At 39.2% G+C, this 15,446-nt stretch overlaps 4 protein-coding genes across 4 annotated transcripts; 1 reads left to right on the top strand and 3 right to left on the bottom strand.

Annotated features, from left to right (window-relative positions):
- Positions 1-212: 212 nt before the first annotated feature.
- On the top strand, positions 213-1,317 carry LOC134789664 (mediator of RNA polymerase II transcription subunit 27). The gene has a single exon (XM_063760259.1). It carries the CDS (start codon positions 279-281, stop codon positions 1,179-1,181), a length of 903 nt encoding a protein of 300 aa, XP_063616329.1. The 5' UTR covers positions 213-278; the 3' UTR covers positions 1,182-1,317.
- A 1,836-nt stretch (positions 1,318-3,153) lies between these two features.
- Positions 3,154-7,656, bottom strand: LOC134789663 (RCC1-like G exchanging factor-like protein). The gene is made up of 7 exons (XM_063760257.1): positions 7,453-7,656; positions 6,993-7,171; positions 6,504-6,695; positions 5,198-5,400; positions 4,649-4,821; positions 4,112-4,276; positions 3,154-3,556 (listed from the first exon to the last, which is right to left on the bottom strand). The coding sequence occupies exons 1-7, from the start codon at positions 7,562-7,564 to the stop codon at positions 3,219-3,221; spliced, it is 1,362 nt and encodes a 453-aa protein (XP_063616327.1). The 5' UTR covers positions 7,565-7,656; the 3' UTR covers positions 3,154-3,218.
- A 2,313-nt stretch (positions 7,657-9,969) lies between these two features.
- Positions 9,970-14,674, bottom strand: LOC134789665 (centromere/kinetochore protein zw10 homolog). Its single transcript, XM_063760260.1, has 5 exons — positions 13,165-14,674; positions 12,466-12,672; positions 11,924-12,053; positions 11,096-11,237; positions 9,970-10,246 (listed from the first exon to the last, which is right to left on the bottom strand). Exons 1-5 carry the CDS (start codon positions 14,672-14,674, stop codon positions 10,031-10,033), a joined length of 2,205 nt encoding a protein of 734 aa, XP_063616330.1. The 3' UTR covers positions 9,970-10,030.
- Positions 14,675-14,676: 2 nt separating this feature from the next.
- LOC134789666 (protein POLR1D-like) lies at positions 14,677-15,253 on the bottom strand. Its single transcript, XM_063760261.1, has 2 exons — positions 15,025-15,253; positions 14,677-14,935 (listed from the first exon to the last, which is right to left on the bottom strand). The coding sequence occupies exons 1-2, from the start codon at positions 15,090-15,092 to the stop codon at positions 14,677-14,679; spliced, it is 327 nt and encodes a 108-aa protein (XP_063616331.1). The 5' UTR covers positions 15,093-15,253.
- Positions 15,254-15,446: the final 193 nt, after the last annotated feature.

Raw genomic sequence — 15,446 nt, forward strand, 5'->3', positions numbered from 1 at the left:
AGGGTTGGCACCACTTGACTTCCTTTTGCTTGCACGACCACAGATAAGATAATCACTTGATTTTTGACAACCCTAAATAGCCGAAAGGGAAAGTGTCATATATTAGAAAGGGCCAGCATGATTCGACCCTGAACCGCTGTCAAACTTCGTTTTTGTAGGAAGTTTCCTTTCTGTACGGTAGTACTATTAATTATTCTGTGACAGTGGTGAACTGAACGGCGATTGTTCATGGACGGTGTTTGCTAGCGAAATTATAACGATTGTGTTTATTCAACAAAATGAATCAAACTCTAAATGTGGACCAGCTGAATTCGGCTCTTAATTCGCTTCGAACGTTACGATCAAGCGTCAGCCATGTTTTCGAATCGCTATCAAATGGCTTGCGAGCCGACCACGGCGAAGATGGTAAAGATAAATTCCTTTTGGAGCTGCAAGAACTTCTGAACAATGTAAATATTAACTTGAGAGATTTAGATCAGACTGTAAACGGTCTCCCGGTGCCTACAACGCTCACATTGAATTTGGGAAACACGACATACCTCAGCCAAGAAACTACGCAAGAGCGTCAAACGTACTACACGCAGTTAGTCAACAGCTACAAATGGACTGACAAAGTGCACGAGTACAGTTCCTTTGCCCACACATTGTTAAGCCAGAACTCTCTAAAACGCTCGTACATAAACTCCGGCAACACCAAGAGACGCGGCAAACTACAAAGCAACCATAACGTCGCGCCAGTCCAGGTAGATCAAGTCATCAATAACATCGATAGATCCTATAATGACATGAAAATAACTATCTCCCGCCCATTCGCGAGCAACGCTGTTGTTCAAATCAATTTGAGTCATGTTTTAAAAGCTGTTGTTGCCTTTAAAGGACTGCTCATGGAATGGGTGATGGTAAAAGGGTATGGTGAAACTCTAGATTTGTGGACGGAATCTCGTCACCATGTCTTCAGGAAGGTAACAGAGAATGCTCATGCTGCTATGCTTCATTTTTACTCTCCAACATTGCCGGACTTAGCGGTGCGCTCATTCATGACATGGCTGCATAGTTATGTGAACCTGTTTAGTGAGCCTTGTAAGAGATGCTCATGCCACCTGCACCACACGTCGCTGCTGCCACCGGCGTGGCGCGACTTCCGCACGCTGGAACCGTTCCACGATGAATGCAAACAATAGTCTTTGTGGTATTGAACGAGAGAGTTGGTAAAAGACTTGTGTTGCGTGAACTCTCGTTCAATATAAGAATGTGTAAAGTGTAATGAGGGGACTGTGTAACTACCAGCTGGATTGTGATTATACTGTTCCAGTTCATCACACTGAACTTTAACAGTGAATGAACCAATTTATTAATTACTAGGTCAATGGACATTGCGTTTATCTCATCTTTAAATTTAACATGAAGTTAATAGTGTGTATTGTCATAATATTTGCTAAGTAACAGTTAATAAGTGACATTTGGAATTATGTGTAAAATTATACCAATTTTATTGCATAGTATTAATTTGATATTTGCATATCCGCAGCCAGATTGACCTTATATTCTTAATTAGAGATAATTAAGAATATAAAGTCAATGTGGGCAAATCCGTCTGTGAGGAATTGTGTACACAGGAGTACTTTTCTTATTTTTTTCAACAACAGTCAATAGTGCACAATAAAGTTCACTGAACTACTTTTGACTGCTGAAACTAAAAGAAACTGCTGCTGTGTCAATGAAGATAACAATCATGTGTTATGGTTTGAATAATGTGCTCATGTACGAAATTTCTCGCAGACGCAATTGGCCACAATGACTAGGAGAATCATGAAGTATATATTTTACAAATTATTCTGAATAATCTCTGATTAAAGATTAAGAAGTATTATCAAATAAATGTTATTGATAAAATAAGTTGTAACTAGTAAAACTTTTGCTCTTGTACATACATGTGTTTTCATCATTGAACTATTATATGTAGTTATTACTATGTATAGAACCATAGAGAACCAGTATTTTGCAGCATGAGTTGTTAATAACTAATTTTGATGGTACAGCACATTTTCACTGCCTATGTGGCTTTCCATCAGAGAAGGGTGCTTGTTCTTATGCTTTATGTGCAATAAAAACTGTTCTATCAGAATTTCTGTTGGAATTTCAGATAAAAAGGACCTCATTGCACTTGAAGCATATGAGTAAGGGTCCTCCTGTGTGTTAGAAAGGAAAGCCACATATCGTCGGCCTAAATCGCAAACCTCGTAACTCAATCTGACCAAATTTTACAGGAGGCACAAAAAACTTAATTATATATCAAAAATTTTGCATGAAGACTTAAGCAAGTCTTCATTCAAAGTTTTTTTTTACATAATGTTAAGTTAAATTTAGCCGTCAGATTGCTAAAACCAATTTTTGTTTAAATCACCTGAACCTGGAAAATTTGGATTTACGAGTTTTTCTTGAAAATTTTCGAAAGTTAATCGGGAGTTAAGAGTTTTGCTATAAAAATCCTTGAAAATAGAGGATAATCTTTTGATCTGAACAAGGTAATTGTGGATCAAAAAATATATTATTTTATTAAACTTTAAACAGAAAAGCCTCTTTACGCAAAACTGCCGTGCAGTCACAACGCCATCGCAGACTGTACTGAAGGGAGTGGCGGGGGGAAGATACGAGTTATTCCTTTTACAAAATAGCGGTCGGGAGTTGCGAGGTATTCTATTTTGCTTATTAAACGTAAACGGTTTCTTTTAGGTACCTATTTAAGAGTTTTGCCGTTACATGCGTTCAGAATAGTACTATCAAAAAGTGTCAAAACATGATTTTCAAAAAAAAACGCCATCGCAAACTGTACTGAAGGGAGTGGCGGGGTGGAGATACGAGGTATTCCTTTTACAAAATGGCGGTCGGGAGTTGCGAGGTTTTCTATTTTGCTTTTTGAACGTAAACGGTTTATTTTTGGTATTTAAGAGTTTTGCCGTTAGATGCGTTCAGAAAAGTACTATCTAAAAGTGTCAAAACATGATTTTCAAAAAAAAATGGAGTTACGAGGTATGCGAATTAGGCCGACTATATTACTTTTTAACTGTAATATAATATTGGGACTTCTCATTTATAGCATGCTACCAGAGTGTAAAAATTATGATAAAAGATTCATGAATTAAAACATTGAGATGAAGGAAATTAACTTTTTATTTAACATAAACATCAGGTCTCTCAGCATACCCAAACATTCTACTCTACACAAACGGTTTACTCAAGGCTATAGTGTGATCCACGCTGCAGGCTACTTTTAGGACATGTGCGCCAACCGCCACTTTCATGGGAAAATGCTGGTCCTTACAATGACCTAAGCCTAAACAGCCATGTCTATTTCTTCCCCACATATAAAGGTCCCCATTATTGGTAATAGCTGCTAGATGTCCGATACCGCAGACCACCTGCTGAACCACGCATTCGGGGTTGAATTCGTTGCGGCCGAAGAAAGCTGGCGGTATTAGCTTGGGTTTGGTGCTGTTGGACACGTTGGGGCCGAGACCTAGTAGTCCGTAGCCCCATACGAAGACGTCGCCTTGTTCTGAAACAGTAGTATTTTTTTATATGAAATCCCAAATGAAACAATTTCACATCAAACCAAAGTCAATCAAATTTGAACCCGCTACATTCCTTAGTTAGATGGCAGGGTCGCGTACATGCAACTACTCGCGAGCTTGCCATTCAATATAGAATGTAAGTGCTGTAAATAAGGTTCGAATTCGTTTGACTAGTAAGACGCGGTCTAACTCCAGCCGTGTGAATCGTACCTACATGAATTGATCGTCGTTTGGAATTGTGTTTTAGAACCATTTGAATAATGAACTATGGCTTGGCCTGATCTTGAAATTCAAATTTCAAGAAAAAAAAATCACATTATCTAATCCATTTCAGGTTCATCATCATCATCAAATATCATGTCGAGTGATCTGAAAAGCAGCTGCTATGGCATCAAGTCCTCGTTTCTTACTTATTTGTGGTTGTATCCGATATCGGATCGGACGGAACACTCTTACGGACAGATGGAAAATAAGGATGAAGGACTTTTCCTAACAGTGATACAAAGATTGTAAGCATGCGTAAAAACTTTAATGTTTACCGTTAGCAATAAGACAGAAAGAGCCTCCACTAGCTATATCGACGATCTTGCCCAGTCCTCGAGTGAAACTGTACAATGCATACGACATATTCACTTGCTGGTGCTGTGTCGCCATTGGGACTTGTCCGTACTCAGAGTTGCCCCAGCCGAAAAGCTCTCCTTTATCTGAAAGACAAAATATTTAGAATAGAAGCTCGAGCATACTAAGTATGTTGAGTAACAAACTTGACAATCATGACTTGAAAATAAAATCATATCTATTTAATTTGAAAACCTCGAAAACGATTCCCTACTGAAATTGTATTGTATAGAAAAGAAATAAAGAGGCGCCGGCTTTGAATCAACCCTTAAGGGCATTCCGCGAACCACTTTGTTCGTTCGCCTATTTACCTCAATATCACTAAGAAGAGCGATTGAGAAGCATATAACAAAGTTACTATTTTTATGGTAAGTAAGCACCCTGATACCAACTTACACACCCGAAAACCCTAGAAATGACCCCTTAGAATAAAAAATCGATCATACATCCCAACTTACCGCTAAGAGCCAACACGCAGTCCCCAGTCGAAGCCACCTTGACGATCCTCTCGCTAGTAATGTCGCCCTTCACCGGGGCAGGCGCACTAGCGTTGTCATACGTCCCGAGACCCGTCTGACCGTCCGCGCCCCACCCGCACGCCCACACTCGACCCGATTCTGTTATGAACAGACTGAAATATTTTCAAACTGAAGTATTGTGTTGGAGTCAATAACAAAAAAATGGGTTATATTCTAGCAAGCCAGTTAGTCAAAATTACTTAAGCGCGAAATTCAAAATTTGTATGGGAGATCGATATGGGATTGTACTGTCAAGTTGAGTTTCCGATTTTAGCCACAACTTGGCAGACCCTCCAGGGGGCAGCACCTACTTATCGATGTCAAGAAGAGAGGCCCTCCAATGCTTACGATCCCTATTCTACTTATGTAAATATTTTATGCTAATCTGATTTATCCACGGTTTGAGATACAGAACTAATCAATAACAATATAAAAATATTGACTACAAGAGATGTGTAACATAGAATGAAGCATCTAAATAAAACTTACGTGTGATCTTGCCCGCAGCTCACATTCGTGATTCTCTCCTTGCCCAGACTGCGTATGTTGTATGTGACCATGCTTCCTTTATATTCCTCGTGACTGTTTATTTTACGGCCGCATTGGCCGTACGCGTTGTTGCCTAATGTGTATGCTCCTTCTGTGTCTGTGAGTATTACTGTATGGGCTCTACCGGCAGCTAGGCCAGTTATCTGTAATTACAGTTACAAAAAAAATTAAAGACTAGAGGATATAGTGACAAGTTATCATGCCTGTGCAATATTATCAATAACTGATAGTGTTTTTGGGGAGACTTGATCCTAGGAGACTTGGTGCATTACATTAACACTTTCGCAACCAGGCAAAATTTCAAACAATACCCCAGAAACCGACAGTACTCGCTAGTCGGGCAACGACGTGCAACTCAATGCCGCACGCCGCGAACCCGCTAGTCGGGCAAGCGGCGGACGCTCAGGGCTGTGACAAGTAACTTTCGTATAAGTACGTGGATAAAATTAAATCTGCTGTCTCATCTGTTTAGGCTCCCCGTTTTGTTCTTCTCCTAATTCTAACTCCTATTGATACATACCCGTGTATGCAATTTCACGTAACCAACTAATAAAAAATTTTATTTTGTAATCGCATTAGGTAAAGTAAATAAAAATACAAAGTGAAGTAATAAAATATAATAATCAACTGTACCAACTTTTCGACCACATAATAATCAGAAGACTTACAATTTTTTCTGTTAGTGGCAGTGGCAGCCCTGAGGTAGTGAAGATGCAATGCTTGCCCGCCTGTCGGGCACTTCGGCGTCGCGTGTAGGTTTATAGCTCTTGCCCGACTAGCGGGTATGCCGGCATCTGAGTAAAGTTTAAGAGTGCCCGAGAGTCGGGTACGCGGTGTCGAATGTGTTAAAAAGTTATATTAAATTTGATATAAATCTAAAATAGCATTTCTAACTCTACTATGTTGTCAAAATTAGAACATTAGAGTGATTGGTTCCTTTTAGGACAGTTATTTTTCATTTATAGATAATTAATTATGGTTTATAATTTAGGTGATGTCTCTTTAGTAGGCAAGGGGGACTTACCTACTAAAGATACCTTTTGGCAACAAGGACTACCTATTACCAATAGACCGAGCTTGGAAAATGCCTGAAAAGTGTACCTTGCTATTTAGTTGATTTCCAACAAGCTTTAATATATAATATGGCCAAAATAATAGTTGATATTATGTAACTAACTACACCCAGAGCCCAGCTTATCCAGGGCGGGTTTATAAATTAATCTTATTAAACAAAAGCTTTACTTACTTTAGTTTCTAAAGATTTATAAGGTACATAAATGGGTGCGGGGCTCAACAACAACTCTAGTGGATGTCCCATGCGCGGAGCATGATAACCGATCTGTGAATCTGTGTTGATGCCCATACCAAACACTTTGTGCTGTTCACTAGTCTTTACCGAAGATACTGTGAACCCGTATCCGCATGCTATATCTGTTACCTGTAACATTAGTTAATTTCAATTAGATCATGGAGGAACTTTTATGAAAACAAGTGTATGGATAATATTTTAATTCATTTCAATTTTTAGATTATTTGTTTTAATGGTAACTTTCATAAATTGATATACAAATTTATGGATATAAGTTAAATGTAATGAACTGATTGAAATATCTGACATTTTAAAATTAAAGATACAAAAATATTAAATATACTTAAACCTTCACTGATAAAAAGCTTGTCAAGTTGAAGACAACAAACTTGATCTATTACACATTAAGATAATATTGATACATACATCAATTTTTTCTCCAAAAGTAGACCTCATTGGGTACCAGGCCAACGAAAAATTGTTCTTGTAAGCTTTCTTTCCTCGCTTCTTGCCCCGCGGCATGTGAATGCCCAGGGCTCCAGTCTCAGCCAAGCCCCATGCATACACCCGCCGATCAGAACTCTTGCTCACCGAGTACTGAAAAACTGGAAGAAATTGTATGTATGTATTCACTTTATTTTATAAAATAACAAGTTAAAAACAACTCTGTCTAGATTAAATTCGAGAAAAAGTACAGTGCCCTTAGACTTGTCTTGGCAAGGGCGGTTTTCCAACTTTTCCAATTAGATTTTAGGTAATTATTTGAATAGCATAAACAACAAAATATAATAGAGCATAATGGATAGAAAACGATTTAGTAACAGCTAGAATATCACAGCATTAATTCACTTAACAAAACAATTAAGTATAGTTTTTATAAACGTACTTGGTAATTCTTCGTCTGTGGAGGTCGGTATTTTCTTTTTAGTAGTACCGTAAGCCCTAGGTGCTAGGGCGCTAAAGTTTCTATTATGCAATATTTTTTTTAAAGCTTGCATTTTAATGTAAAGTTATTCACATCACGTTTTATATTTATTTGTGCAATTTAAATTGTATCACAGAGTACAAAAATAAAGGTTATGTTATGCACTGACAGTTTGACGTGACACTGACAGTTGCATTTTGTTTTACGCAGCGCCACAGAATAATTAATAGTACTACCGTACAGAAAGGAAACTTCCTACAAAAACTAAGTTTGACAGCGGTTCAGGGTCGAATAATGCTGTCCCTTTCTAATATATGGCACTATCCCTTTCGGCTATTTAGGGTTGTCAAAAATCAAGTGATTATCTTATCTGTGGTCGTGCACGCAAAAGGAAGTCAAGTGGTGCCAACCCTAATAATTGCTCGGAGCAATGCTGAGCCGAGCGGAGCCGAGTTTGACCGAAGTCAGGAGTTTCGCACCCCTGGCAGCGCTTGTGCGCCGGGTGCATGCAAGCAAAGCCGGGTGCAAAAGCTAACAATATGTATATATTTGAAATGTGCTAATTGAGCTCTTTCAAATGATATACAACCTCTACTCCGAGTATACAACACGTAGTCATTGCTTATTTTTTTGGTTCGTGACTTTATGACAAAGAATATAATACTCCTTTATGACTTCTAGAGGGCGCCATGTTCCTTTTTTGTGACGTCATGTAGCCTATAACCAGCGGACGATTAGGACGATTCGAATGACATATCGTTTGTCAAATTATAATGTGTACTTTAGAAGTTATGAGGGATCAAATGAACATACATACATATATAGATGGTCAAGCAAATCTTGTCAGTAGAAAAAGGCGCGAAATTCAAAATTTCTGAGACGATATCCCTTCGCGCCTACATTTTTCAAATTTGCCGCCTTTTTCTACTGACAAGATGTGCTTGACCAAGTATACATATCCACATACATACCGGTCAAAATCATAACCCTCCTTTTGCGTTGCCGTAGTCGGGTAAAAACGGGACGACACTACAATGTTGCCACTTTTTTGCCAAGCTGTAGTTGGTCAAACCAATTTGTCAGTCAGTAAGAACCAGGAAAACTATACTCATCCTTTTCTTTTGGGTGCTAGTGCTAGTGTAAGAAAAATATAGTATGATTATCTCTGTCTATGATTGAAATGAGACAATCCTTTAAGAAATTAGTAAGGACTACCATAACGAAAGTTTGGTTTTGTGCCCTAAATCAACCTAAATACATCCTCTAGATGTGCTATACGCGTGCCTCCGTGAGGGACAAAACATACGCAATGCGACACTGTGATTATAGTTGGTCAAACCAATTTGTCAGTCAGTAAGAACCAGGAAAACTTTACTCATCCTTTTCTTTTGGGTGTCAGTACTCGTGTAAGACAAATATAGTATGATTCTCTCTGTCTATGATTGAAATGAGACAATCCTTTAAGAAACTAGTAAGGACTACCATAACGAAAGTTTGGTTTTGTGTCCTAAATCAACCTAAATACATCCTCTAGATGTGCTATACGCGTGCCTCCGTGAGGGACAAAACATACGCAATGCGACACTGTGATTATAGTTGGTCAAACCAATTTGTCAGTCAGTAAGAACCAGGAAAACTTTACTCATCCTTTTCTTTTGGGTGTCAGTACTCGTGTAAGACAAAGATAGTATGATTCTCTCTGTCTATGATTGAAATGAGACAATCCTTTAAGAAACTAGTAAGGACTACCATAACGAAGGTTTGGTTTTGTGCCCTAAATCAACCTAAATACATCCTCTAGATGTGCTATACGCGTGCCTCCGTGAGGGACAAAACATACGCAATGCGACACTGTGATTATATAGATGGTCAAGCAAATCTTGTCAGTTGCTTGTCAGTAGAAAAAGGCGCGAAATTCAAATTTTCTATGAGACGATATCCCTTCGCGCCTACATTTTTCAAATTTGCCGCCTTTTTCTACTGACAAGATCTGCTTGACCAAGTATAGTTGGTCAAACCAATTTGTCAGTCAGTAAGAACCAGGAAAACTTTACTCATCCTTTTCTTTTGGGTGTCAGTACTAGTGTAAGATTTTTTTTTTTTTTTTTTTTTTTTTTTTTTTTTTTTTAATATATAGTATGATTCTCTCTGTCTATGATTGAAATGAGACAGTCCGTTGACAAAATATACTCGAATTTATTTGTTGCCCACCATTAAATTTACGGTGGGGAATAAAAAAAATGTGAGACTGTGACAATAGATAGATTAAGGACAAACAATAATAGCGCGTTCGCTGCTACTCCTACTGAAAGATACATAAGATTATCCCGTTCGGTCATTTCCCGCCACCCCTCATGCCTGATTATATACTAGATTGATGCCTAAATAGGATAGGAACGGAATATAACGATAACGTCGATAACTTAGGCAAATTCGACGAAAATTCCATTTAGGTAGTTATTCTAAATTAAAAGTTAATTCAATCAACACCATATTTATTATAATATTATTATAATGACTGAAATAGCATAAAACACATTTACTTTATTTTAGACAGCAAATTAGCTCTAAACTGTGTGTTTTGGAACAGCGCTTTGATGAGGCTCCGGAGTTCCTCTGTTTTGAAGTGGACGGCCAGCGGACCCTTGCCATCGTTCCAGTGGTTGTCTATGTCCTTCAGAGAACCTCCAAGGACAAAGATGAGCTCTTGCAGCTTGATCCAGGATTTGACGTGCTCTTCCACATCGCTAGGTTTCTGAAAAATAAATTATAAGTTGCTATTGCGAATAACAAATGGTGCGGTTCGAGAGGAAAGTGGCAATATAAGGGCGCGGCCACACTGGCGATTTACGAGCGAGTTGATAGCGGGGCGAGCGCGCAGCGAGTTCGCCGCGAACGCGCAACGAGGTCGCCGCGAGCGCGCAGCGAGTTCGCCGCGAGCGCGCAGCGAGTTCGCCGCGAGCGCGCAACGAGGTCGCCGCGAGCGCGCAGCGAGTTCGCCGCGAGCGCGCAACGAGGTCGCCGCGAGCGCGCGAGCAGCATACTTATTTACTCCGAGGTTTGTATACTATTTTTCACCACACCAGCTCGGAAAGGCTTACTTTGCACTTCAAAAACTGATAGCAAAGTTTCATTTTATTCACATGTGAGGCAAAGTAATAAAATGCAAATTTTGAGTTGTTTTCTTATGTTTGCTGGTAGAATTAACTTTTAAATTATGATTTTGGATCATAAATATTTAATAACATTCATTTGAATTTGATTTGGTTTGATTTTGTTTGATATTTTACATTTAATATTTGCTTCGGGTTGGTGTGGTGAAAAATTTTGTGTTTCACTCGGGGGCAAATTTTGTTTAACCCTCGTGCTTTGAAACCCTCGCAATGCTCAAGATTCCATTTTTCGAACCACTCGCTACGCTCGTGGTTCAATTTCGGAATCTTTCGCTTGCTCGGGTATCAATATTAGCACGAGCGGTTAAACAACAACTTTGCCCCCTTGTAAAACAAATAACTATTTCTGCTCAACAGAGCGGTTTAGCGCAGTGGGCCAAAAGTTGACGCTTGTTCAGCTGAAGGAAAATAATAATAATCAAACATGTAACCTGAAACAGTTGCGGGGCCTTCTGCACGACAAGCGTGTACATATCTGTGAGCTGCGTGGCCATCTCCATGGAGATGTCTTCGACGGTGCACACGCGGTGGATCAGCTCCTCCACAAACATGTTCACTAGTGTTGCCATCAACCTGGAAAGGAAAAGTAATGGTTAATTGTGACTTATAAGAACGAGATGAAGTCTACCCATGGTTACAAGTCTACACAGTTAACCCATTCGCAGCGGCAATTTGTTATAACGCAGGTAAACATACTGCATTGAGCCAAAGAGAATTAAGTCGATACAGAGTCAGGTTTGACCTCGCTTAAAAACTATTATCGTCGCCGGTACCTTTAGTTCCTTGATAATAGACTAGATGGCGTTACTTTCCTTTGTCTATGATCGAGCCGAATCGACCCTTTGCCGCAGTCGACGACTCCGACGAGTTAACTTAATCACCACTCGTGAAACTTATTGCAACCACATAAGAGTTACAAGAACCAATAGAACTTACGCTCTTATTTCAAAACGACATAGACTGAAGTAAATACATACAATTTGCCATGAACATTCAACTTCGATTGTATGGGACCGGCTTTTTGGCGACGGTTCTTGTGGCTCATAAGACTTACAGTCAGTTAGTTAAATGTGTTACTATTGGTAATACTAGTTAATAAATCGGTCGTATTGTACCATCGCTCAAACTATCACAATACGTAAACCTAATTGCTAAGACGTTAGTTTTAGGTCCACCTTAAAGAGTTGGCGCGAGATTTGTACTGAATTGTCATAATTCTCATATAAAAGCAGCGCCAGCTTTCATGGAATGAACTATACCTTGTGAACACGTTGTATGGCAGTACGCCGATCCAAACGTTCTTGAGCAGTTGCAGTTGCCGCAGGCTCTGACGAACTGCGGCTTCTGCATCGTCGCCGAGGACATCCTTCATCGCCATGTTGTTCAGGTCTGAGGAAATTATGTCAATGTCAGAAGATATTATAATACGTTGACTGGCGGTAGTAGTATAGTAGTACAGTGTAAAAAGTAACACTGCCCTGCTTATTGTATGTATGTGCAGTACTTGCATGAAAAGCATCGTTTAAATAAAGAACTTATTCAAAGGAAACAAGATAAGCAATTGCATGAATTTTCAACTGCGATTACTGCATATGTTTTTAGCATGGCAGAACAGTGGTCCGACGGCCTTATACGCGTACCGAGCTACTAACAATGCGATGACAGCAATGTATGCAGGTCGGGCTCAAAAGTTGAGTAAAAAAATCACAGGTAATACCGCCGCCATTCAAATGTTATAGTTGGAATACAAACAGGTTAAATCCCTGCTTAAAATTCTACACTAGCTGGGAATTTTTTTTACCAGAAGAGCGTATATTGTCGAGTATCTGCGCGCGCTGCTGCCGCATATGCGCCGCTAGATGTGTGTGAGCGAGAGCGCGCAGCTGCTGTACGTGGTCCACGAAGCTGACTGGATATTGCATGCGCCGGCCTTCCATTAAGATGAGCCACTTGTCCCCGAAAGTTTGCAGGTGGTGCGCCAGGAACATGCAGTTATTGTGGAACAACGCTAGAACGTAAGATGAAAGGAACATTTAATAAAAAAAAACCTTTTTTTGTGTCCTAAGTTGTGCCCAGTTGGTTGATGTAACTGTCGAGGATTATTAACGCTATGTTGACCTCAAATAGACTGGCTGACTGACATACATTACATAACAAGAATCAATTAACGGCAGATAGTCATAGGACTCGGACGACATTGACACCAACACTGAACAGATTCTTCACATAAATTAATGAGGGCAGTCCATAAATAATAACTTCACTAACTACCTTTCTACCTAGCAAAAGTGATTTTTTAAAGGCATTAAATACTGACAAAGCCAAATTAAGGTCAGGACTAATATTGATGTGATTAAAGTTAAAATAAAAATAATATAATTTTTAAAATTCATATATATATTGATTTTATCAGGATGGCTATGCCTTAATTTAGGTAAATGTCTTCCAAATTGTTTTCCATACTTCAATGACAAAACAAAAAAATCTTTGGGATACTAACCAACATACTGAGGAATGGTCTGAAGATAATTCTCATGATGATAAGGTACCACAGCATCATACAACTCAAACACAAGCCTTGTTGTGTTGTACAGCTTCTTGGAGACCACGTCCGAGCACTGCACCGCCTGCTCCATCATCACATACACCAGGTCCAGCAACTCTTGAGCCGTCTTCGATATCATGCACCGGGGAAAGTAGAACAGGCTTTTGGGCAGCGTCTCATCAAACACTTTTAAGGCCTCCTCTGTACTTTTATCTAACTGCGACGTGCTCGGTGTCTCAGGGTCCGCAGGTATACTCTCCACACCAATAGACATTGTCACGCTCAAATCTTTCAGCATGATAGCTCTAGCTGTCTCAAGAAAGTATTGACTGGACTTGTTAGCGAACAGTATGTCAATATCTTTCATGTATGCTAACAATGAGTATTTGTCCTTATAAAAGAATTTCACTATTGAAAGGAACCGCTGGAAATCCTCTATTTCTGCAGTTATCTTGCCATATGTTTGCAAGTCATTTAAGTTATTTGGTATGGTGTCTAAAAGGCAATCTTTGACAAGTATATCAATGAATTCTACGGCAATTGTCTCACCAATAAGTGTCATTAATGTCATGTGGTAGTCAAAGTCTACATTTAATCTGTTACTCAGAAAGTGGAAGAGTATCCTCAAGTTAGCTATGACATTGTCATAAGGAGGATTCTTCTGTTTATGGTTAATTGTTATAGTAACTTGATCATCAGTTTCTGCATAAACTGTGCAGTCAAAGTGTATGATTGGTTCTAAGACATCTTTCAAAAGAAACTGGGATACATGTGTAACCTTTTCCATTAATCTCTTGCACTTGCAAAGGGCATTTAATGCATCAACAACTACAAGTCTCTCCTCCATGTTGAAAGTAATGGTAACTTCCGTTTTCTTGGCCCCACTCTTAATGTTGTATCCTATCATCCTATCCCATAGTGTGTACAAGTCACGCAGCAGGCTCTCTAATATTAATTGTGCATTTTGTTTAGTGGTGTTGTAAATGTCGAGGCTTGTGAACCCCTCTGCCGGGTTCTCCAAGAACTGCAGCAAGTCATATACAGATTCACAAGCTCGGTTGAAGCTTTTATCAACCCTGCCTGATTCAAATTCTTTAACGTAGTTCCCACAAGTGACTACATCATAGATTAGGTTAATGGCAAAGTTTACGGTTTGTAATTCTTTGGTCAGCTGATTCTGTTTGTCTATTGCCTGAAGGATGTCAGCCATTGTTTCCCCTTCTATCTCCTCCCTGCAGGCTTCCATCTCCTGCAGCAGGGTGCCACTCTCGGCACACAGCTCATTGCTCTCAGTAACGATTGCCGATATGTCATAGTCGGCATTGCTAAGGAAGTCTCTAGTGTCAGCTTTAAGCTTTTCCAATTCTTTGTTGATAAGTTGAATTTTATCTGAAGGTTTCCAAGTATTACATTCAGTGCTATCGAAAATAGTTTGCAAAAGTGAATCTATATTGTAATCTGCCATTTTTAGTTTTTTCTTTTGGACCTGTCCTTCTTAATACTGGGCTCAGGATACTTGTCTCTTTTGGGGGACCTGTGCCGCGAGTGCTTGTGAGCGGCTCGCGAGCTGTGGTACTTGTTTGAGCTCACCGCATTCCGCAGCGTATTAACGAGGAAACGTTTGTTTGTTTTCTGCTGGGGTCCTTTGACCCAACCGGAAGGGCCCACGATTTCGGCTCTTGCTGCCCCTTGAACCGCTTCCCGCATCAGTTCCTCAACGGCTAATCTGAAAGCGTACATCCACAAATAAATCTAACTGGAAATCTATCGGTATACAGCATTTGGTATACAGCCAGTAAATGGAAATTGTGTTACTTCTCCAATGCTTCGTCGTCTAATGGTTCTTGTTCCGGTTTTTTGGTAGTATCTTCTTTCTCGGTCATAGTTTAATTGAGTTCTAAGATAAATTTGACACTATACTACTTATTAAATAAAGAAAACTTAAATTAATTCACACATTTTCGCCTGATATCACCTTTAATCGTTTTCGAACAAGAAATACAAACACGTATTTTTGACACATGTAAAATCGCGTTCATTGTCACTCGCAATTAAAAAAAGAAAAACCTTTCACGACGAATGACTGCCAGTAACTTTTATTTTGTCTATTTTAACTAAAAGGTCGCAATCAATATGAAAAATGGAAATGTATTTCTTTATTTTTAGCGTAATAAATAATATTTAGGGTTTATTTTTTTATAAGCAACTCAATAAAAATATATCAGTCGAGCTCATTT

The sequence above is a fragment of the Cydia splendana genome, chromosome 4 (assembly GCF_910591565.1).
Source record: "Cydia splendana chromosome 4, ilCydSple1.2, whole genome shotgun sequence".
In the NCBI taxonomy this organism is placed as follows: Eukaryota; Metazoa; Arthropoda; class Insecta; order Lepidoptera; family Tortricidae; genus Cydia; species Cydia splendana.